The sequence below is a fragment of the Erythranthe guttata genome, chromosome 11 (assembly GCF_056151865.1).
Source record: "Erythranthe guttata isolate IM_541 chromosome 11, IM_541, whole genome shotgun sequence".
In the NCBI taxonomy this organism is placed as follows: Eukaryota; Viridiplantae; Streptophyta; class Magnoliopsida; order Lamiales; family Phrymaceae; genus Erythranthe; species Erythranthe guttata.
Window position 1 is genome coordinate 18,361,288 of NC_142543.1, and position 16,949 is coordinate 18,378,236.

Consider the following 16,949-nt stretch of genomic DNA (forward strand, 5'->3'; position numbering starts at 1 on the left):
ATTGTAAATTACACAAACTTGAGGGGGGTTTTCGTAATTTAACATTAACTCAGGTGGTCGTAATATATCTCTATGTGTAAAAGTGAAAAGTTTTTTAGGAATTTATATGTGGGACAAGTACACATACAAAAAGATTAAATAGAAATAAGGTTTTGATTGAAAACCAGGAAATTATAAGCTGGATCGTGTAAAATGACCAAATTGCCCTTGATTTGTGGGTAGCAAATGAGTTTAATCATCTTTAGTCAATGGTGATTAGAAGGAAAAAAATTGACTATTTGGGAAGTGAGTGAGTGACAGTTATTATTCATATGGAAATAGATTAGATTGTGTACTGAAATTTAATTTTATTTACTTATAGATCAAAATGTATATTTCAAAATTAATTTCTATTTTAGCTTTTTTTATCCCATTATTTTTTTTTTGTTATTTACAATAGCCAACCACTTATATATTTATCATTAAAAAATATTTGCCATTTTGCATTAATCATTTTCCTAAAATAACATTTGAATAGCCATTTAGTAATAAACATGTTTCTTTATTTAAAAATATATTTTCTTTTCTTTTTTCGCTTTTTTCTATGTATTCGAGATGGGCGTGTTTGAAAAAAATTATGTAAAATTGAGCTCGTTATACATGACTCGTCCACTGCGGTTTCACTTTTCATGCGATTTGTAATTCATAATATGTGCATATATATTATGACATATTTTAAAGTCAAATGAACTTCAAATTAAATTTACATTAATAATATTAATATTTTTTATTTCATCTTCAATACTTCAATTTTTTCAATAGATCTACTATATAATTAAGGATATCATTCAATAAATCAATATCATTATTTAAAAAAAATCTAACTAAAGTATCGAGTAGATTATTTTAAGTTAATATATGAAAGCCAAAAGGGGGATTTGAAAATCAGATCTCCATAAGATACATTCTTAAATTTGAAAATCGTGAACAATTTGTTTTTCTCCCTCAAACATTTTAATAATCATTAATTTTTTTCTTTAATTTATCATATACTAGCATTTTTTTTCCGTGCGATGCACGGGATATTATTTCAAAAGTAAAAAAAAAAACACAATTTAATACATAATAAGAAAATATAGTACACGGACATAGTAAAATTTAATATTATAGTATTATTCATATTTTATATAACATTAGTTTTTTTAATCTTACATATTAAGATTTATAATCCAAATATATAGATGTAGATTTTACAAATCGAATTTCTATCTTTATCTCTTAAGATTTCAGATATATTAATAAGATATAGGAGATTGATAATTGTTGAAATTAGTAGAGAAAAAATACTAAAAATAAATACTTAAAAGAAAACCATTAGGGTTTTTTTAGAGTTGCCCAACGTTTCTTTCTTTTATATATAACGTTTCTTTCTTTTATACTAACATTTTTTCCCGTGCGATGCACGGGATATTATTTAAATAATGAAAAAATAATAATCAATTTAATATATAATAAGAAAATATAGTACACTAATATAGTAAAATTTAATAATATAGTATTATTCATATTTTAAATAACATTATTTTTTTGAAATCTTACATATTAAGATTTATAATCCAAATAAATAGACTAACATTTAACTAATCGAATTTCTAACTTTATCTCTTAAGATTAGAGATATATTGATAAAAATTAGGAGATTAATAATTGTTGAAAATTATAGTTAAAAAATTAGTACAAAAAAATATTAAAAATAAATAATTACATAAGTAGCAATAAGGTATGATTCTTCACTGGTTATTTTTAATTTTGATAATTGTTAAAAATTATAGTTAGCAATTAGTAGAGAACAAATATTAAAAATAAATAATTACAGAAATACCATTAGGATTTTTTATGGTTGCCCAACGTTTTCTTTTATATATAAGATATAAGATATATTGGACATAAGGGCAAAAATACCTCAAAAGAATTAGTTATTGTTATGTATAGCGATATGTCTTAAAAATCTAGGCTCAAAATTCAAATGCATTAATGTTAGCGAAGAGTAAGCGAACGATAAAAAAAATGACCTAGTAAAGACCCATTAGTTTGGCTAGTTCGATTAGTGTTGTTTGGCGAGTGCGGGTGTGGGGGCGGTAGCCCCTCGGTACTGTACGATATATAAACAATTTATAAGATTAGGGTTATAGTTTTGGTTTTCGCCTGAATTCATATTTGCACCTATTTTCTGATATATAGTGAATTCTCTCATCACCCGTATTTTTGTCCGGCAAGGGTTTCCACGTAAATCTTTTGTGTCGTCTATTTTATGTTTTTAATTCCGTGTTGGTTCTAACAATAAGTACATACTAAGTAACTACTAATTTAGCTAACAAGAAGTTCTTGAGTTACTTTTTTTTGATCTATTAAAATTGTCAAAATATGATACTATATATGATTCTAAATAACAACCCCAATTTATAATATCTATATTCAAATTAAATTTGTCTAATTTTAAATTGAACTAGTCGCATTACCTATGGCGAACTTGAATTAATCGTGTTACCAACTCCGATTATTTAGTTAATAAAACTCAATAGTAACAGCCAAACAAGCCCTTAATTACTCGATTTGAATTGGGTTTGAATTTGATTAATTAGTAATGAATTTTACTAGACAAAACATATGAAAAAATAAAAAAAATATGGCAATAATAAAAAAAAAAAAACGTGTTTCAAATAAAAGAACTTAGGATGCCGATTTGTTGAATGTTGCATGGTTTAAGAGAAAGCTCGTGAAACTTAGATGCAAAGGGGCATGCTTTCTTCTCCTTTCCTAACCTTTATTTACTCAACAAAAAAATATTCTACTTTTTTTTTTTATTCACACACACAAAGATGAAATATTCAGCTTTCTATCACCACAAACACCTTGTTTAAAGTAAGGGGGTTAACCCCAAAAAATTCTAGCTAAAGACTTAAAAAGTAGTAAATAAATATATATATATATATATATATATATATATATACACACACACACACATCTCACACAGAGCCGTTCTTGGGATTTTGGGGGTCGTAGACGAGATTTGCGACGTTTACAAAATGCGACTCTTCTAGGTGATAAATCCTATGTTAAATTCGTTTTGTAAGGTATATAACTAGTGGCAAGGCTAAATATTTGTAACATAGTGGGGTCATAGTATTCGGGGGTTCGGGGCAATGCCCCTGATTTTTTTTTTTTTTTTTTTTTTTTTATGATTATTTGAATTAATTAGTAGCACTAAAACATTATCAATTTAATATTTAGGGGTCCATGACTAGAGGAATTCAAGAAACAAGTAACAATCGTTGATTTTATATTTATATAAGAATTTGGGTATATATATATATATATATATATATATATATATATATATATATATATATATATATATATATATATATATATATATATATATATATATATATATATATATATATATAAATTTTTTGTTAATAAATCATAAATGCTAAAAATGTGAAAAATTTAGGGGCCCTAAATTTTTCAAAAATCCGAGGGCGACCGCCTACTTTGCCTCATTTCAGAACCGGCCCTGATCTCACATGCTCGGTTATTAAACACATGCACACACATTTATATATACAGTCAAATACATATTTATATACAAATACACACAGAAATTGGCGATTTGGTTAAATTCTATGCAAGCATAGGGCATATTTAAGGTGGTCCTTTAGCCAGTCTTTTTGAATTAATTTTCGTTTTTAATCACACACTAGCCGTAAAAGATGTTGTGCTGAGAATCAAGTCAATTTCACTTTTTTTTTTTACAGGAACAGATCAAATTTTCTTGAAAAAGGGTTATTTATTAGCAGAGAAAGAAGCAAGCAAGATTCCTTGACCTGATTTTTTTTTTTTCCTTTCCTTTTGAAGTAAATGAGTGGAGGATGACATAATAGAGAATCAAATAGCAAAAACTTCACAGTTTGCAGTCACAGTTTGTACATAAACTTGTGATCATAACATTGCAGTTTTAGATTTGCAGACAATTTCATGTCACATTTTTGTATGAGTCAAAGCATGATTTTCAAAATTTTTGAGTTTGAATTTGACAAAACTCAAAGTCCAGAATTTGCTGTTCTTTGTGTTAGCATTTTAATCCAACTTTAATCACCAAGATTGGATGTCGAGTGAGAAAGATATGGATGAATGAATAAACAATGCTCACGACTTTGATGTTTTGAATTATCTAAAATTCAAAATGTAGCTCATTCATGCATAATTTTTTCACCGCACATCCGATCTAGCCGATTCAAGTTAGATTAGAAAACCAACTCAATGAACTACAACTTCCGTGTTTTGAACTTTGCCAAAATCAAACTAAAAAATGGTTAAAATCACGTCGGAAAATTGAAACGTCATTTAGCATTTATATTAAATGTCAAAAGATCAAGGCACTCTCATACCGGCTCGTCATTTTTGCCGTAAAACTACAAGAATTCAAGCAAACAAACTCAAAAGTACTTCCAAAAGAAGTAAAAGCTAAGAAAAAATAACCCATCGTCACATCCCAAACGAAAAGTAGATCGAATCGAATTTGTCCACCACAATAAAAGAGAGAGCTTAGAAATCGCTATTTCACAGACAGTTAAAACCCAAGACTGAAAAAACCGATGAAATTTACCCTTGTCACTACAATTAATCTATAAGCAGCAGCAGACGAAACTGAAAGGCGAATTCTGAAACAATCCATAGTGTGCTTCTAATAGTCTCGATTAAAGAAGTGTCAGAATAACACGGTACAAAATATTAAAACCATCTCCAGAGCTATACTATATGCAAATTACCAGAACAGATTAATGACATTTCAAGCCCACCTCCTCTAGTAGCAGAGAAAAGCCCGAGGCTCAAGCTTCGTCTATCTGGTCCTGCATTAACATGAACCGCCAATATATATTATAACTAAATTGATTGATTCGAGTTCAGCTTTCGGATTTAATTCTTAAACTTGACTATCAGATTCTTAACAATCAATTACAAAGTGCCAACAAAAACATACAATCGTGCGAATCGGGGACAATTTCAACATTTTTTATTTTTATTTTTTCCCCAGAATTCACGGATTCTACTTCTTTATTGGGCTTACTTTTTCGTGTAGGAGAGGAAGGGGGTCAAATCGACTTCTCGGTGCATTTATATATTCTTTCAGAAAGTTAAGAGGGTCTATCTATAAAGGCCACAAACAATTAAAAGTCAAATTTAACTAAAGCTTCTCTGAAACCCATATTTCCTATGTGCAAATATTTCTACCTACGAGAAAAACGGGGGTTCACGTTTCTTTGTTCAGTGAAAGAATAGTTTCAATCTATATTATTGCCTACCTGCATATCAGAGGTCCAAAGAGTGAGATTATCTCTCAGAAGTTGCATGATAAGAGTGCTATCCTTGTACGACTCTTCGCCCAGAGTGTCCAGCTCAGCAATAGCTTCCTCAAAAGCCTGCATAACAAGATAAAATAATTTGAGTGTCTAATAAGAGGAATTTCCAATAGATTAAACAAACATGCATGACACGCAAAGGCGAAAGAATGTTACCCTTTAATAACTTTATCGAGGTTCAAATTTAGAAAAATATAGCAATTACATGCATAGACATCATGGAAAGCAGTAAGAGATGTTGGTTCGTGCGATAGATAAGGTAAAGAAAATTGGTATTTGTTTGTATCTGCCACGTTAGTAACAGAGTGAAAGTTAAGGTTGATCAATTCTCTTGCACGTTGTTTGAGATTTATTGAGGAATCAGTCTAGTTGGGCCTCGTTTGGTTGGGAAGATTAGCCATGATTAATTAAATAGTAGGACTTTGTTTGATGTTTGGTATCCCCAATAACTTACCGGGTCGACCCGCAAATATTATGTTATCATGACTTATCATGGTTTATCTTGCCTTCTAAACATGTTCTTTTGTTGGACCTTCCAAGCTCCAATAAAATAATTGGGTTTCATTAGATTATTTAATCTTATCTTGGCAACCAAACGAGGCCTTGATGTATCGGGTCAAGCATGGTGGCAATTTCATTGTCTTTTTTTTGAACATATTGCAAGCCAATAGAATGCGTTTCATGTTTGCAGACAACTTTGCATGAATCATGCAAGTTGTAAATATCAGGAAAACAAGGGAATAGAGATTAACTACTGGCTTTTGTTGCACAAAAAAAAAAAAAAAAAAACACGACTAAATCGATCTTTATAAATATTAAAGTTATCTGTAAAATGTGGAAAAAAAAGTCAGAAACATAATTTCTCAGTCAAGTTTCCGAATTCCGATGCTCGCTTTTGTAGTATTCTCTTACTTTAAGTTCTATTACTCAAGCAAAAAAAAGTTTAAATTGGACAGAACAAATAGAAGAGAGAAGGCACAGAAGAGTTTGAAGGTGAAACGGAAGAAACAGATTGCATTTGCGCGAAAGTGAAAGCAAAAACTTATTCAAGTCTATTCAAAACTAACTAACCTGTTTGGCCATGCTGCAAGCTTTTTCCGATGCATTTAGAATTTCGTAATAATAAACTGAGAAATTCAGCGCCAAGCCCAATCGTATAGGATGTGTCGGAGCAAGCTCAACAAGTGCGATATCCTGTTCAAAATTGATCGCATAAATATACAATCAAGCAGTTTCCAAATTTTATTTCTAAAAAATGAATAGCAGAACACGTCACATACTTTGTTTAGGCGTACGTACGAGTGTGCTTTATTTGACTTAACAAGTGTCTATCCAGAATATAAATGAACATCAGCCGTTTAATTCCTCGTTCTAGAACATCAAATTATAATTTCTGGTTTTAAACATGAGAATAACAGAAACATCGAATATTTGTACAGATTCATTATTGGAAGGGGGATTTAAATGTCAAGTATGGTACTGTAATCTTCAATTTCTCAATAGAATCCGACACGCTATACCATTTTTACAGAAATAACCATTCCTTCAATTGAAATTTAATTTCCGTTACGACTCTTCCGAAATTCACACATTCGGCACTAACCTCACTTTCTTAAATGTTCACAGTGGAATTTCTTCAGAAACAAGTTAGTCAGTGATTACAAGTTATAACAGCAATCGGAACACAAATCGACAATATGTATACGTATTGAATGCAGTCTAAATCAAATTTTCAACTATGCCCCTTACAAAAAATATTTAAAAAAAAATTAAAAAATACAATAAATAAATTGCTGTACCTGAGCGGCTTTGTAAGCGAGCATAGTTTCCTCGGCAGCTTCCTTGCGCTCACCGGTAACCTTAAACTCGGCGAGATACCTGTGATAATCGCCCTTCATCTTCAGATAGAAAACCTTGGACTCGCCGGAGACGGCGGACGGAATCAGATAGTCGCCGATGAGCTTCAAAATTCTGGCGCAGAGCTGCGTGAGTTCGGTCTCGACCTTAGATCTGTAGTCCTTGACGAGCGCCACGTGGTCGTCGTTCTTACGCCCCTCCTCCTTCTGCTCGATGGAGCTGACGATGCGCCAGGCGGCTCGGAGGGAGCCGATGACGTTCTTGTAAGCCACGGAGAGGAGGTTGCGCTCCTCGATCGAGAGCTCGGCGCCGGCCGAGCCGACGACTAGACTGTCCATGAAGTCGACCATCTCCTCGTAGCGCTCGGCTTGCTCGGCTAGCTTCGCCATGTACAGGTACTGTTCTCTGGTCAGAGCCATCGGAAAAGTTAGAGAGAGAAAATGGGGGTTTGGGATTTCTCTGAATTTTGGGGGAAAATTGAGTAAATGACGAGTTCAATTCTATGATATTTTCATTATATATAAAAATAATAAACTCCTTAATTTACAAAACGTTTCATTTTCACTAAAATGATAAATTTACTTAGGGTGACAAAGAAATCGAAAAATCGGACCAAAAAAACCGAAAAATTGAGCCATTTCGAACCATTCTAAATAGCAAACCGTGTGCACTTTTTTTTTTCTAATGAATTTCCGAACCTAAGCTATAAAATGACTTCATTTTATATGTAATATGTATATTATTTACCCTAAAAAAATATGTGAAATTGAATATGTAGTTAGTTACTCTTAAGTCAAAAAATAACTGAAAACTGAACCCAAAAAACCAAAATGAAATGAAATCGAAATATAAAACGGTATATTTGGTTAATGTTCGATTCTAACCAAAAATCGAGCCGTGCACGCCGGTAAATTTACCACTCATCATTTGGCTTTACATATATTTTTTTTTTAAATTTCCTTGTCCATTTAACTATTTCCATTACCAAACACCTCATATTCATAACTCAACTAATTCCAAAATTTCAGACTTATTTCTGAAAATTGAAATCGGATTAAGTATCAATTGATTTTGGCACAGTGAAAAGTTTAAACCCTGGTTATACCCGCAACCAATCCACCACCACCACCACCACCCCCAACATCCTCTGCGAGTGAGAAGGAGAGAGATGAACTGCAAATGGAGTCTACTACAGCTATGGCAAACACCACCGTCTTCTCTGCTCTTCCGCCGCTGCAATTTTTCCAAACGTACTCTCCCACCGCTGTTTTGATTTTCCGTTTTTTTTCATTTTTATATCATCCTCTTACAATCTAAACCTTCTCCGATCGCTTTTTGTAGCTATGAATTCTGTTTCTCCAAAAATTATGCGGCCAAGTGTCTGCTTCTGTAAGCAGATGCAGACTACTGCATACGAAGTTGTCAATGGCAGCTACGTACCAATACGTGACACCAAACAGCCAATCAATGTTAATGTTAAGGTATTCCCAAACAACTAATTAATTATTTCATTAATTACTAATTAGTTGATGTGTTTAATTCGTTTTCCTGTATTACACAGCCGGTTGATGAATTTTAGTTTTCTTTTTATTGGGCGAAAAATTGATTTGTATCATAATTAGTATGGAATTGGTGCTTTCGTTTTTAGGACGAAGTGCCTGTGGCCGTGCCGGCGCCTCTCGAAGGTGTAGGTGCGTTTCAAAAGCTTCCCATGGTGATGCCGTCGGTCGACATATTATTTTCAGCGTTGAAGAAGGCAAGGAGGGTCTCAGCTACAAAGGGTAATTAATTGGTTTATCGAGAGTCGTTTCATTTAAATGCAAGTGTTGTTGTGGCAAATTGTTGGTTTAACAAGTTGCCTTCGATACGAATGTTTTGATAATAGGTATCGCTAATATTGCGAAACGTGAAAGAAATAGAGGTGCTAAACAGCTCGACGCTTTGATGAAGGTGAATTCGTGGACATGCTCTTTGGAGGGATAGAAATTGCTGATTTTTCTCGTGTAAAGAAGAACTTAGTTTAGTATTCTCTGTTTGTTATTAACTTCAGGAACTTGCAGTTCCGTTGAGGATGTACAAGGAGAACTTCCCCAATAAAAAAACTTTGCATCCTTACGAAAGATCTCTAATTGAGTTGACTCTTGGCGACGGTAACTACGAGGAGGTATATATCAAGGCTTCACCCCTCTTTTTTTTTTTTTTTTTTTTTTTTGCGTTTGCCTTGTTGACATTTATAATGAAGTAACACCGCTATATTGTGTGTTGTAATACGCATAACTGCGTTCGCATTTTGATATCACAATATGTATCTTGCCTTTTATGTTTAAATTTAGAAACTCAATGATTGACAGGTGTTGCGTAGGGTTGATACTTTGCGGAAGAGAGTGGTTTCAGTAGGAAAAGAACATGCCTCTCTCTGTGCTAAGGTTGTAAGTTGACTTAAGTTTGTATGTACTTCTGCATCCATACTTTATATTAGATTAAGGCCTCGTTTGGTTGCCAAGATAAGATTAGCCAATATATGATTAAATAATATAATGAAACACAATTATATTATTTGACCTTTCATGATCCAGTAAAAACAATATGCCTAGAAAGTAAGATAAGGCATGATAACATAATATTTGTGGGTCGACCTGGCAAGTTATTGGGGGTACTAAACATCAAATAAAGTCCAATTATTTAGTTAATCATGGTTAATCTACCCAACCAAACGATGCCTAAGTGAGTGAGTTTCGCTACCTATTGCTGAAACATGGGATTGTTGTACTAGGAACTTTGTTATTTAATCGGTGTCCAATTATTTGAAAGACCGATAAGCTTGGTTTGGAAAAGTAGAACACTTCGTCTTTGGGTTTTGAACAGGAAATACTATTCAGTTGACACTAACCAGCATGTTATGTGAAAATAAAGTTTTTATAGGGCTACTTGATAACTAGAGAAAAACTAGCAATTTCATTGTGTATCGATGTTTTGATTTTTGGATTAACAATCGAGCACAGTTGAATAATGTTTCGTTCTAGATTTGCTCAAGTCAGTCAAACACACCGTCTGTGATTTAATAGTTTCATAAATTGATATGTTCACTGAATATTTTCGTAATGCTTGACAGTCACTCACAAAGCGTGAAGCTGAGGAGCGATTAGATGAGGTTAGTACTGCTCTAAGCATAGATTCCTTTTTCTCTACGTCCCAAGTTCATCTTTTATTTGGTCTTGCCTGCAGGGAAGGAAGAAAATTGAAGAAATTTTTAATTCTGAAGGAAAAGCTGTAGATGAACTAATGCATATTGCCAAGGTAATCTGTCTTTTTTAAAACAAATGAATCAAGTAGAATTACAGGAAATAAATCTAAATTTGTTCATTTCATTCTTTCGAACCAAGATTCACGGTCAAATATTGTTGTATTCTCCGCTGTTCGGATTATAAAAAGTCATGCCGTAATTGTAGGTTTGCATATGGATGCAAATATTTGAACGGAGGATTTCAAATCCATTATACTTGTTTAGATTGATTCATTCGACAATTGGTTTCAAATCCTTAACTCTAGCTTTAAGTTATTTTTTGAGGCGTTGTGGTGGATTTCATTTAGTTCATCTAATTTGGAGTCTATTTGAAATCCTTCTTCATATTCTCTCCTCGAATCCAGATCCTTCAATCCATATGCACTCTTGGGGAATGCATTGAATTTATGAATTGATGATTGGTTGGTTCAATTCATTTCTGATTATCAAAAAAAAAAGTAGATGTGATTCCGTTGATAACTAGTTGGATAGCATGTTATGTTTGTTTTATTTTGTTATTTCTTTTTTGGAGGTGTATTGAAAATTTGCATTTCAGACTTTGCGGGCAATGCCAGTAGTCGATTTGGAAACACCCACTCTCTGTCTTGTCGGGGCTCCTAATGTAGGAAAGTCGTCTTTGGTCCGTCTTCTATCAACAGGAAAGCCTGAGGTATGTACCAGGTCGATCAAATGTCACATTGTATCTAAAATCATTTAACACTTTCGATCATGGATCTATTTTATTCTGAGAAGCTCACTTTGAACTTGACGGTAACATTATTTTGTATCAGTAGGATTTAATCTCTCTTGCTTTCTTGGCATGGGACACTGCGTTTGATAATAATGAATCGACTAGATTATTCATGATCTAATGGAAGTATGTTGATTAAGTGGTTTTACATAAGGGTTTCCACTAGTTATATATTGGATGCAGCGAGATTTTTACCTTGCTTTTATGTTAAACTTGGGAAAAAGAAAATGTCATTTTTTCTAGTGCAGTAAACTTATAATATATAGACCGAACACCTTATAATATATAATACTGATGCATGCTCTAACACGTCTCAGATCTGCAATTATCCATTCACAACGCGAGGAATTCTGATGGGACATATTAACTTGAGCTTCCAGAATTTTCAGGTTCACAGTTTTGAAGAGATTTTACCTTTTGTCAAAATTCTCTCTCTTGTCTTAAACCTCGAGATACAATTTCTCTTCAGGTCACGGATACACCTGGTCTGTTAAGGAGACATGATGGTGAGTGAGAGACTTTCGATTTATTTCAAGTTCTTGATATTGGAAGTGAACTATGTTAGTTATGTAGTGTAATTGAGGGTGCCAAGTTTAATTAGTCGTTCTTGACGGGTTTTGCTAGTAGAAAGTGACAAAAGTAACTACAACTTGTGCAAAATGATGTTTGGGAAATCGGAAATTGAGCAGGCCTTGAATTTTTTTTTTTTTTTATATTTTTTTGCAGAGGATAGGAATAATTTAGAAAAATTGACACTTGCTGTACTCTCCCATTTGCCAACTGCTGTACTCTATGTTCACGACCTCACCGGAGAATGCGGCACCTCACCTTCTGATCAGGTCTGTTATATCTGCATCTATTTTTAGCTTGTAAAAAAAAGAAGAAAGTCTCGACATTATTTAATCCAAAAATAAAATATTACAATCGATTTCTCCTTCCTTTGAAACATCTATATTTGATTTCTTTTATCATTCCTTCCTAATGTTATGCATTCCTTTAAGTCTATATTTCTTCTGAAACTCGTTTATTTTGAAGACAATGATCCTATTTGCTGATCTATCGGCTTAGTTCTCTTTTATGCTAAGAGATTATTTTATCCGGTTTGAACAGTATATCATTTACAAGGAAATAAAAGAAAGATTTGGCGACCATCTTTGGCTTGATGTTGTGTCGAAAGGCGACCTGCTAACCGATACTCCAGTACTCTTCATCACCGAAGATAGCAACTCTGATACTTCTGAGCTGGCAAAATATCGAAGAGTGGGACCCGATGGAGCACTACGTGTATCTGTCATGACTAAAATGGGTATTGATGAGGTATGCATTATGCTTCTATATATATATATATATATATATATATATATATATATATATATATATATATGTTGCTATGATTTTGATCCATTAGTATATCTGATGTGCAGTTGAAGACTAGAGTGCATGAACTACTAATTACTCAGTTGTCGATAATAAAAGACGGCTCAACTGAAGAAGTAGAAGAAAAAGTCGTAGTACCGAAAAAACAGTTCCATTAATGGATACGAGTAAATTATTATTCAGGATCTTAAGTATGGCGATACGAAGGCTAAATAAACGAGAGAAATAGGTGGATGAAAACTCCGATGAATATATATTATGGTTCCTGTGTAACGGTTTTCCTTGATTTAACATGGCTGAGTAATCCGAGGCAGATTATACGACTGTAATTTTTTGCTACAAACTAATGGATTGTCTTCAATTTGCAAGTGAATGTATAGAGTGTTTTTTTTTCCTGCTATTTATGTTTACATATGAATACACTAGCAGCTGCAGTAGAGAATTTAAGAATCTGACCTTCAGCGTCGATCCAATTCTTGCCTCGTAAAAACTCGAATACTTGAAGAAATGTATATTTGTTACTCTACCTTTTGTCATTTAAATTTATTAAACATAATTTCATTAATATGGCTAATGCCAATATCAGATATAGGCTCAATAGGCTGATCATCATCATCATCATCTGTTGTCGAAATTCCACTCACCGGTTCTCGACTGAATTCATCTGCATAGATAGAGCACATGCCAAAAAATTAATAATGTTTTCGTATCTCGATTTTAAATATTTCATATTTAAAAACATGAAAACAAATTAACTTACCAAAAATCGAGTTCAATGAGGTAGGAGGAGGAGTCGCCATAAAATTCATGCCGATATAAAATCCAATCGCCACCACAATTATCATCATTAAATAAGTAGGCATGGCCAACGCCCAATACCTGAAACATGTAATATTACACGAGCATTAAACCGACTCTACGACAACTTTAATCTTGAATATGTAACACTAAAATGTAACAATCATAGTTGTTAATGCTTAATTTTTATTTTTATTTCTCTCTTTCATTTCTCGAAATTTCAGTCAATGTCGTATTTACACATACGAAAACGACACACATGCGTATATTCTATTTGGCTAACCTGCTCGGGTAGTAATATATCCCTACAGAATGCAACCAACGGTCCGGAATGTATGCCCATATAATGAAAACAACTGTTGCAAACAAAACAAGAATCGTTTCAAAAAACGGAAACTTAACGAATAGGGTAAAAAAAACGAAACTTAATGAAATCACCGATACTCACTCATTTCTTTTTAAGTGGAGTTTAACGAATGCACGTCAATCAATTAAACGGAGCTACGTAATATCTCCGTAAAATGACAGTTAATGTAAATTGTGAAACATCAAGAAAAACGTGCATCTAATTCCAAGACGAAAACATCAAATTTTCATTGAAATCACATAAGCCCACAAAATCAATCATCCCTAACAGTGAATGTTCATTGAAGTAGATCAAATGTTTAAAATCTTTTAATCAATTTGGGCCTCGTTTGGTTGCCAAGATAAGATTAAATAATTTAATAAAAGTCAATTGTTGTATTCGACCTTGGAAGGTCCAATAAAAAAATTCTAGGCAAGATAAACATAATATTTGAGGGTCGACCCGGCAAGTTATTGGGGGTACCAAACGTCAAACAAAGTCTTGTTATTTAGTTAATCATGGCTAGTCTCTCCAACCAAACGAGGCCTTAGCATACGAGTTACAACCAACCAATCTGAAATATAATCTGGAACGGAACAAGATTGTACAGTAGAAATAATGAGGAAGATTAGAGATTGAACCTGTGGAAACAACAGTGGTAATGGATCCGACAAACCCATAAACCTCTGAAAGTTTGGGTCCTTGATCGCCGAATCCGGTCGGAGATCGGTGGTCGGCGTCGGGAAATGACACTTTTGCCCTTCGATTCCTTGAGAAGCTCAGTATCCTTCGTGGGCTGTTCACGGAACAACGCTCTTCCATCTTGATTCTCTCTCTCTCGTCTACCGGTGGAATTCAATTTTTGTTATTTCGTTTGGGCATTACGTCGAACAGGTTACGAGCAGTGTACGAGAGAGGTGAAGAAACGCATTCTACAACTTTACTTCGAGTTGAACGCGACTCTTTCAGTGAGTGGTGTTGCAAACTTTAATTCTTTTTTTTTTTAAGAGCAAATAAATACTATAATTCGTAAACCCAATTTTGTTCCAAAATCGAAAAAATTCCGACTGGAATCGGCGGACTTCGGAAATTTTCAATTGTTGCTCGCCTCAATTATATAAATATTGGTATTCTAATTGCAAGGGAAAAAAAACACATCCAATTTTGGAACATTAATCGGATATAAAATCGAAATCTCATATTATTACAATTTCGATCCAAATAATTTCGGCAAAATCGAAAGTCGGAAATTTGAAATTCGAATTGAAAAATATTATTCCAAAATCGAATTTTCGAATCAGAATGAGCGAAAATCGGAATAATTTTGTTCCAATTTCCCCCCTAAACACGACACATGAAATATGAGTGTTAAAATGACTAGTTTATTGTATTTAGTGCCTCCTCTAAATTGTTATAATACTCCTCTGTTTTATTTTATTGGCAAAACTCCTTATAATGTATTTTGTTAGCATAAAAACCCCTAAATAAGGAGTTTTTGTTAATAAAGTAACATTAATTTTTTCTAACAATTAAAAAAATTACAGGAGTTTGTAAATCCTTAAAAATTATGGACAGTAATCAAATAAAAATCCATATACCATATATATAATAATTGGGTAAATTACGTCTTACCCCCTAAGATAAGGTCAAATTACGAAGAAAAAAAACTCTCATGTTTGAGTAATTACAATTACCTTCCTCAACTATGAATTTTCTTACACGTCGACCCCTGTAGTGTCAAATTTAGTGGATTCTTCTAGATTATGTAGAATATTCTCATGTTTGTACCCGTTTTATCCCATTCCTTCATATTTTGAAACAAAATGATCATAAGATGTGGTTCTTGGCTTCTAAATATCAGATTGTGGTACATTAAAAACTGCATTTTTTTTACAAAACGATTACAAATTAGAGAATATTCCACAGAATTTAGAAGATTCTGTTAAATTTGACACTATAGAACGTATAAGAAGAATTATAATTAAGGAATATGATTATAATTATCCGAACATAAATTTCTTTTTTTACGTAATTTCAAATTTCACTTTATCTCAAGGCTAATCGTAATTTATCCTATAATAATTTGTTCATAATTCGAGGAAGCATGGAATACATGACCACTTTACTTAGTCACTAAGACATAATATATATATAATATATGTATAGATACAAATAAATACATACAAAAATAATTAATTGTCAGAGGTTTTTGGATTACAGTAAAGCACACAGCAGGCTCCCAATTCCTGTATTAGGTCCGACATTCATAATGCACTTGTTCCCTTTTCACACTAATTATTTACCTATTTTTTAATATTTCCCCTAATTTTCATTTTGCACCCTAGGTATAAGAATTTTTGCATAATACACCCCCAAATAAATCAAAAAATGATATAATGCACCCTGTCATTAAAATAAATAGGCGTATTGCACCTTTATGTATGAGAAATATGATACAAAATAAAATAGTTATTTTTCTATCTAAAAGTCACATTAATACAGTTACTCTATAAATTAATACAGTTATAACCAGTCATGTTCTTTTAATCTAGTAGAACTTTAATTTTAATGATGTAGTTTTTAACTCGTCGTCTTCTAGTTGGGGTTGAAAAAAAATATATTATTTAAACAAGGTTATTAATTTATCGAGATAATACTATATTTCTCTATAGACACAACTTTACCGAGATGAATTAATTGGTATTTTTCTTTCCTTTTATTTTCCTTTTTTTAGGTAAATAGCCTTTGACCCCCTACGGTTGCAAACTTTTGCAAATGATCCCATTGTGCTTGTAATATCAGCTCATAATCCCTTTGTGGTTAATAGGAATGGCTTCCGTTAGTTCATCTGTTAAAATTAATTGTGCATGTCACGTCAAAATACTATATTTTAAGACGATGAAAATCAAATTATCACTATAATTATTCATTTTTTTTCTTCTTTTTCCAGGATAACCCCAAGGGGTGTAGGTCTTTTTCTACCAATTGGGGCTCTCCCTTCACCGCCCCCATAGGGATGGTCTACAAGGTTCATAACTATTCCTCTTACTACAGGATGCTTTACCTAGCCCATCCATGGATCCGGCTCTACCAAAACTTTTCTAGTTCGCCCCAATATTCTCACCGTGTCCGACG

General features: G+C 32.9%; 3 protein-coding genes across 3 annotated transcripts; 1 reads left to right on the top strand and 2 right to left on the bottom strand.

Annotated features, from left to right (window-relative positions):
* Positions 1–4,532: 4,532 nt before the first annotated feature.
* Positions 4,533–7,780, bottom strand: LOC105955890 (14-3-3 protein 1). Its single transcript, XM_012979692.2, has 4 exons — positions 7,202–7,780; positions 6,474–6,596; positions 5,346–5,462; positions 4,533–4,892 (listed from the first exon to the last, which is right to left on the bottom strand). The coding sequence occupies exons 1-4, from the start codon at positions 7,676–7,678 to the stop codon at positions 4,872–4,874; spliced, it is 738 nt and encodes a 245-aa protein (XP_012835146.1). The 5' UTR covers positions 7,679–7,780; the 3' UTR covers positions 4,533–4,871.
* A 441-nt stretch (positions 7,781–8,221) lies between these two features.
* On the top strand, positions 8,222–13,064 carry PDE318 (P-loop containing nucleoside triphosphate hydrolases superfamily protein). Its single transcript, XM_012979689.2, has 14 exons — positions 8,222–8,509; positions 8,601–8,740; positions 8,908–9,040; positions 9,145–9,209; positions 9,310–9,423; positions 9,611–9,685; positions 10,372–10,410; positions 10,485–10,556; positions 11,099–11,212; positions 11,611–11,682; positions 11,763–11,799; positions 12,020–12,132; positions 12,404–12,610; positions 12,718–13,064. The coding sequence occupies exons 1-14, from the start codon at positions 8,428–8,430 to the stop codon at positions 12,826–12,828; spliced, it is 1,374 nt and encodes a 457-aa protein (XP_012835143.1). The 5' UTR covers positions 8,222–8,427; the 3' UTR covers positions 12,829–13,064.
* Positions 13,065–13,105: 41 nt separating this feature from the next.
* On the bottom strand, positions 13,106–14,803 carry LOC105955889 (Phosphatidylinositol N-acetylglucosaminyltransferase, GPI19/PIG-P subunit). The gene is made up of 4 exons (XM_012979690.2): positions 14,456–14,803; positions 13,752–13,824; positions 13,431–13,549; positions 13,106–13,334 (listed from the first exon to the last, which is right to left on the bottom strand). Exons 1-4 carry the CDS (start codon positions 14,634–14,636, stop codon positions 13,204–13,206), a joined length of 504 nt encoding a protein of 167 aa, XP_012835144.1. The 5' UTR covers positions 14,637–14,803; the 3' UTR covers positions 13,106–13,203.
* Between the last annotated feature and the right edge of the window lie 2,146 nt (positions 14,804–16,949).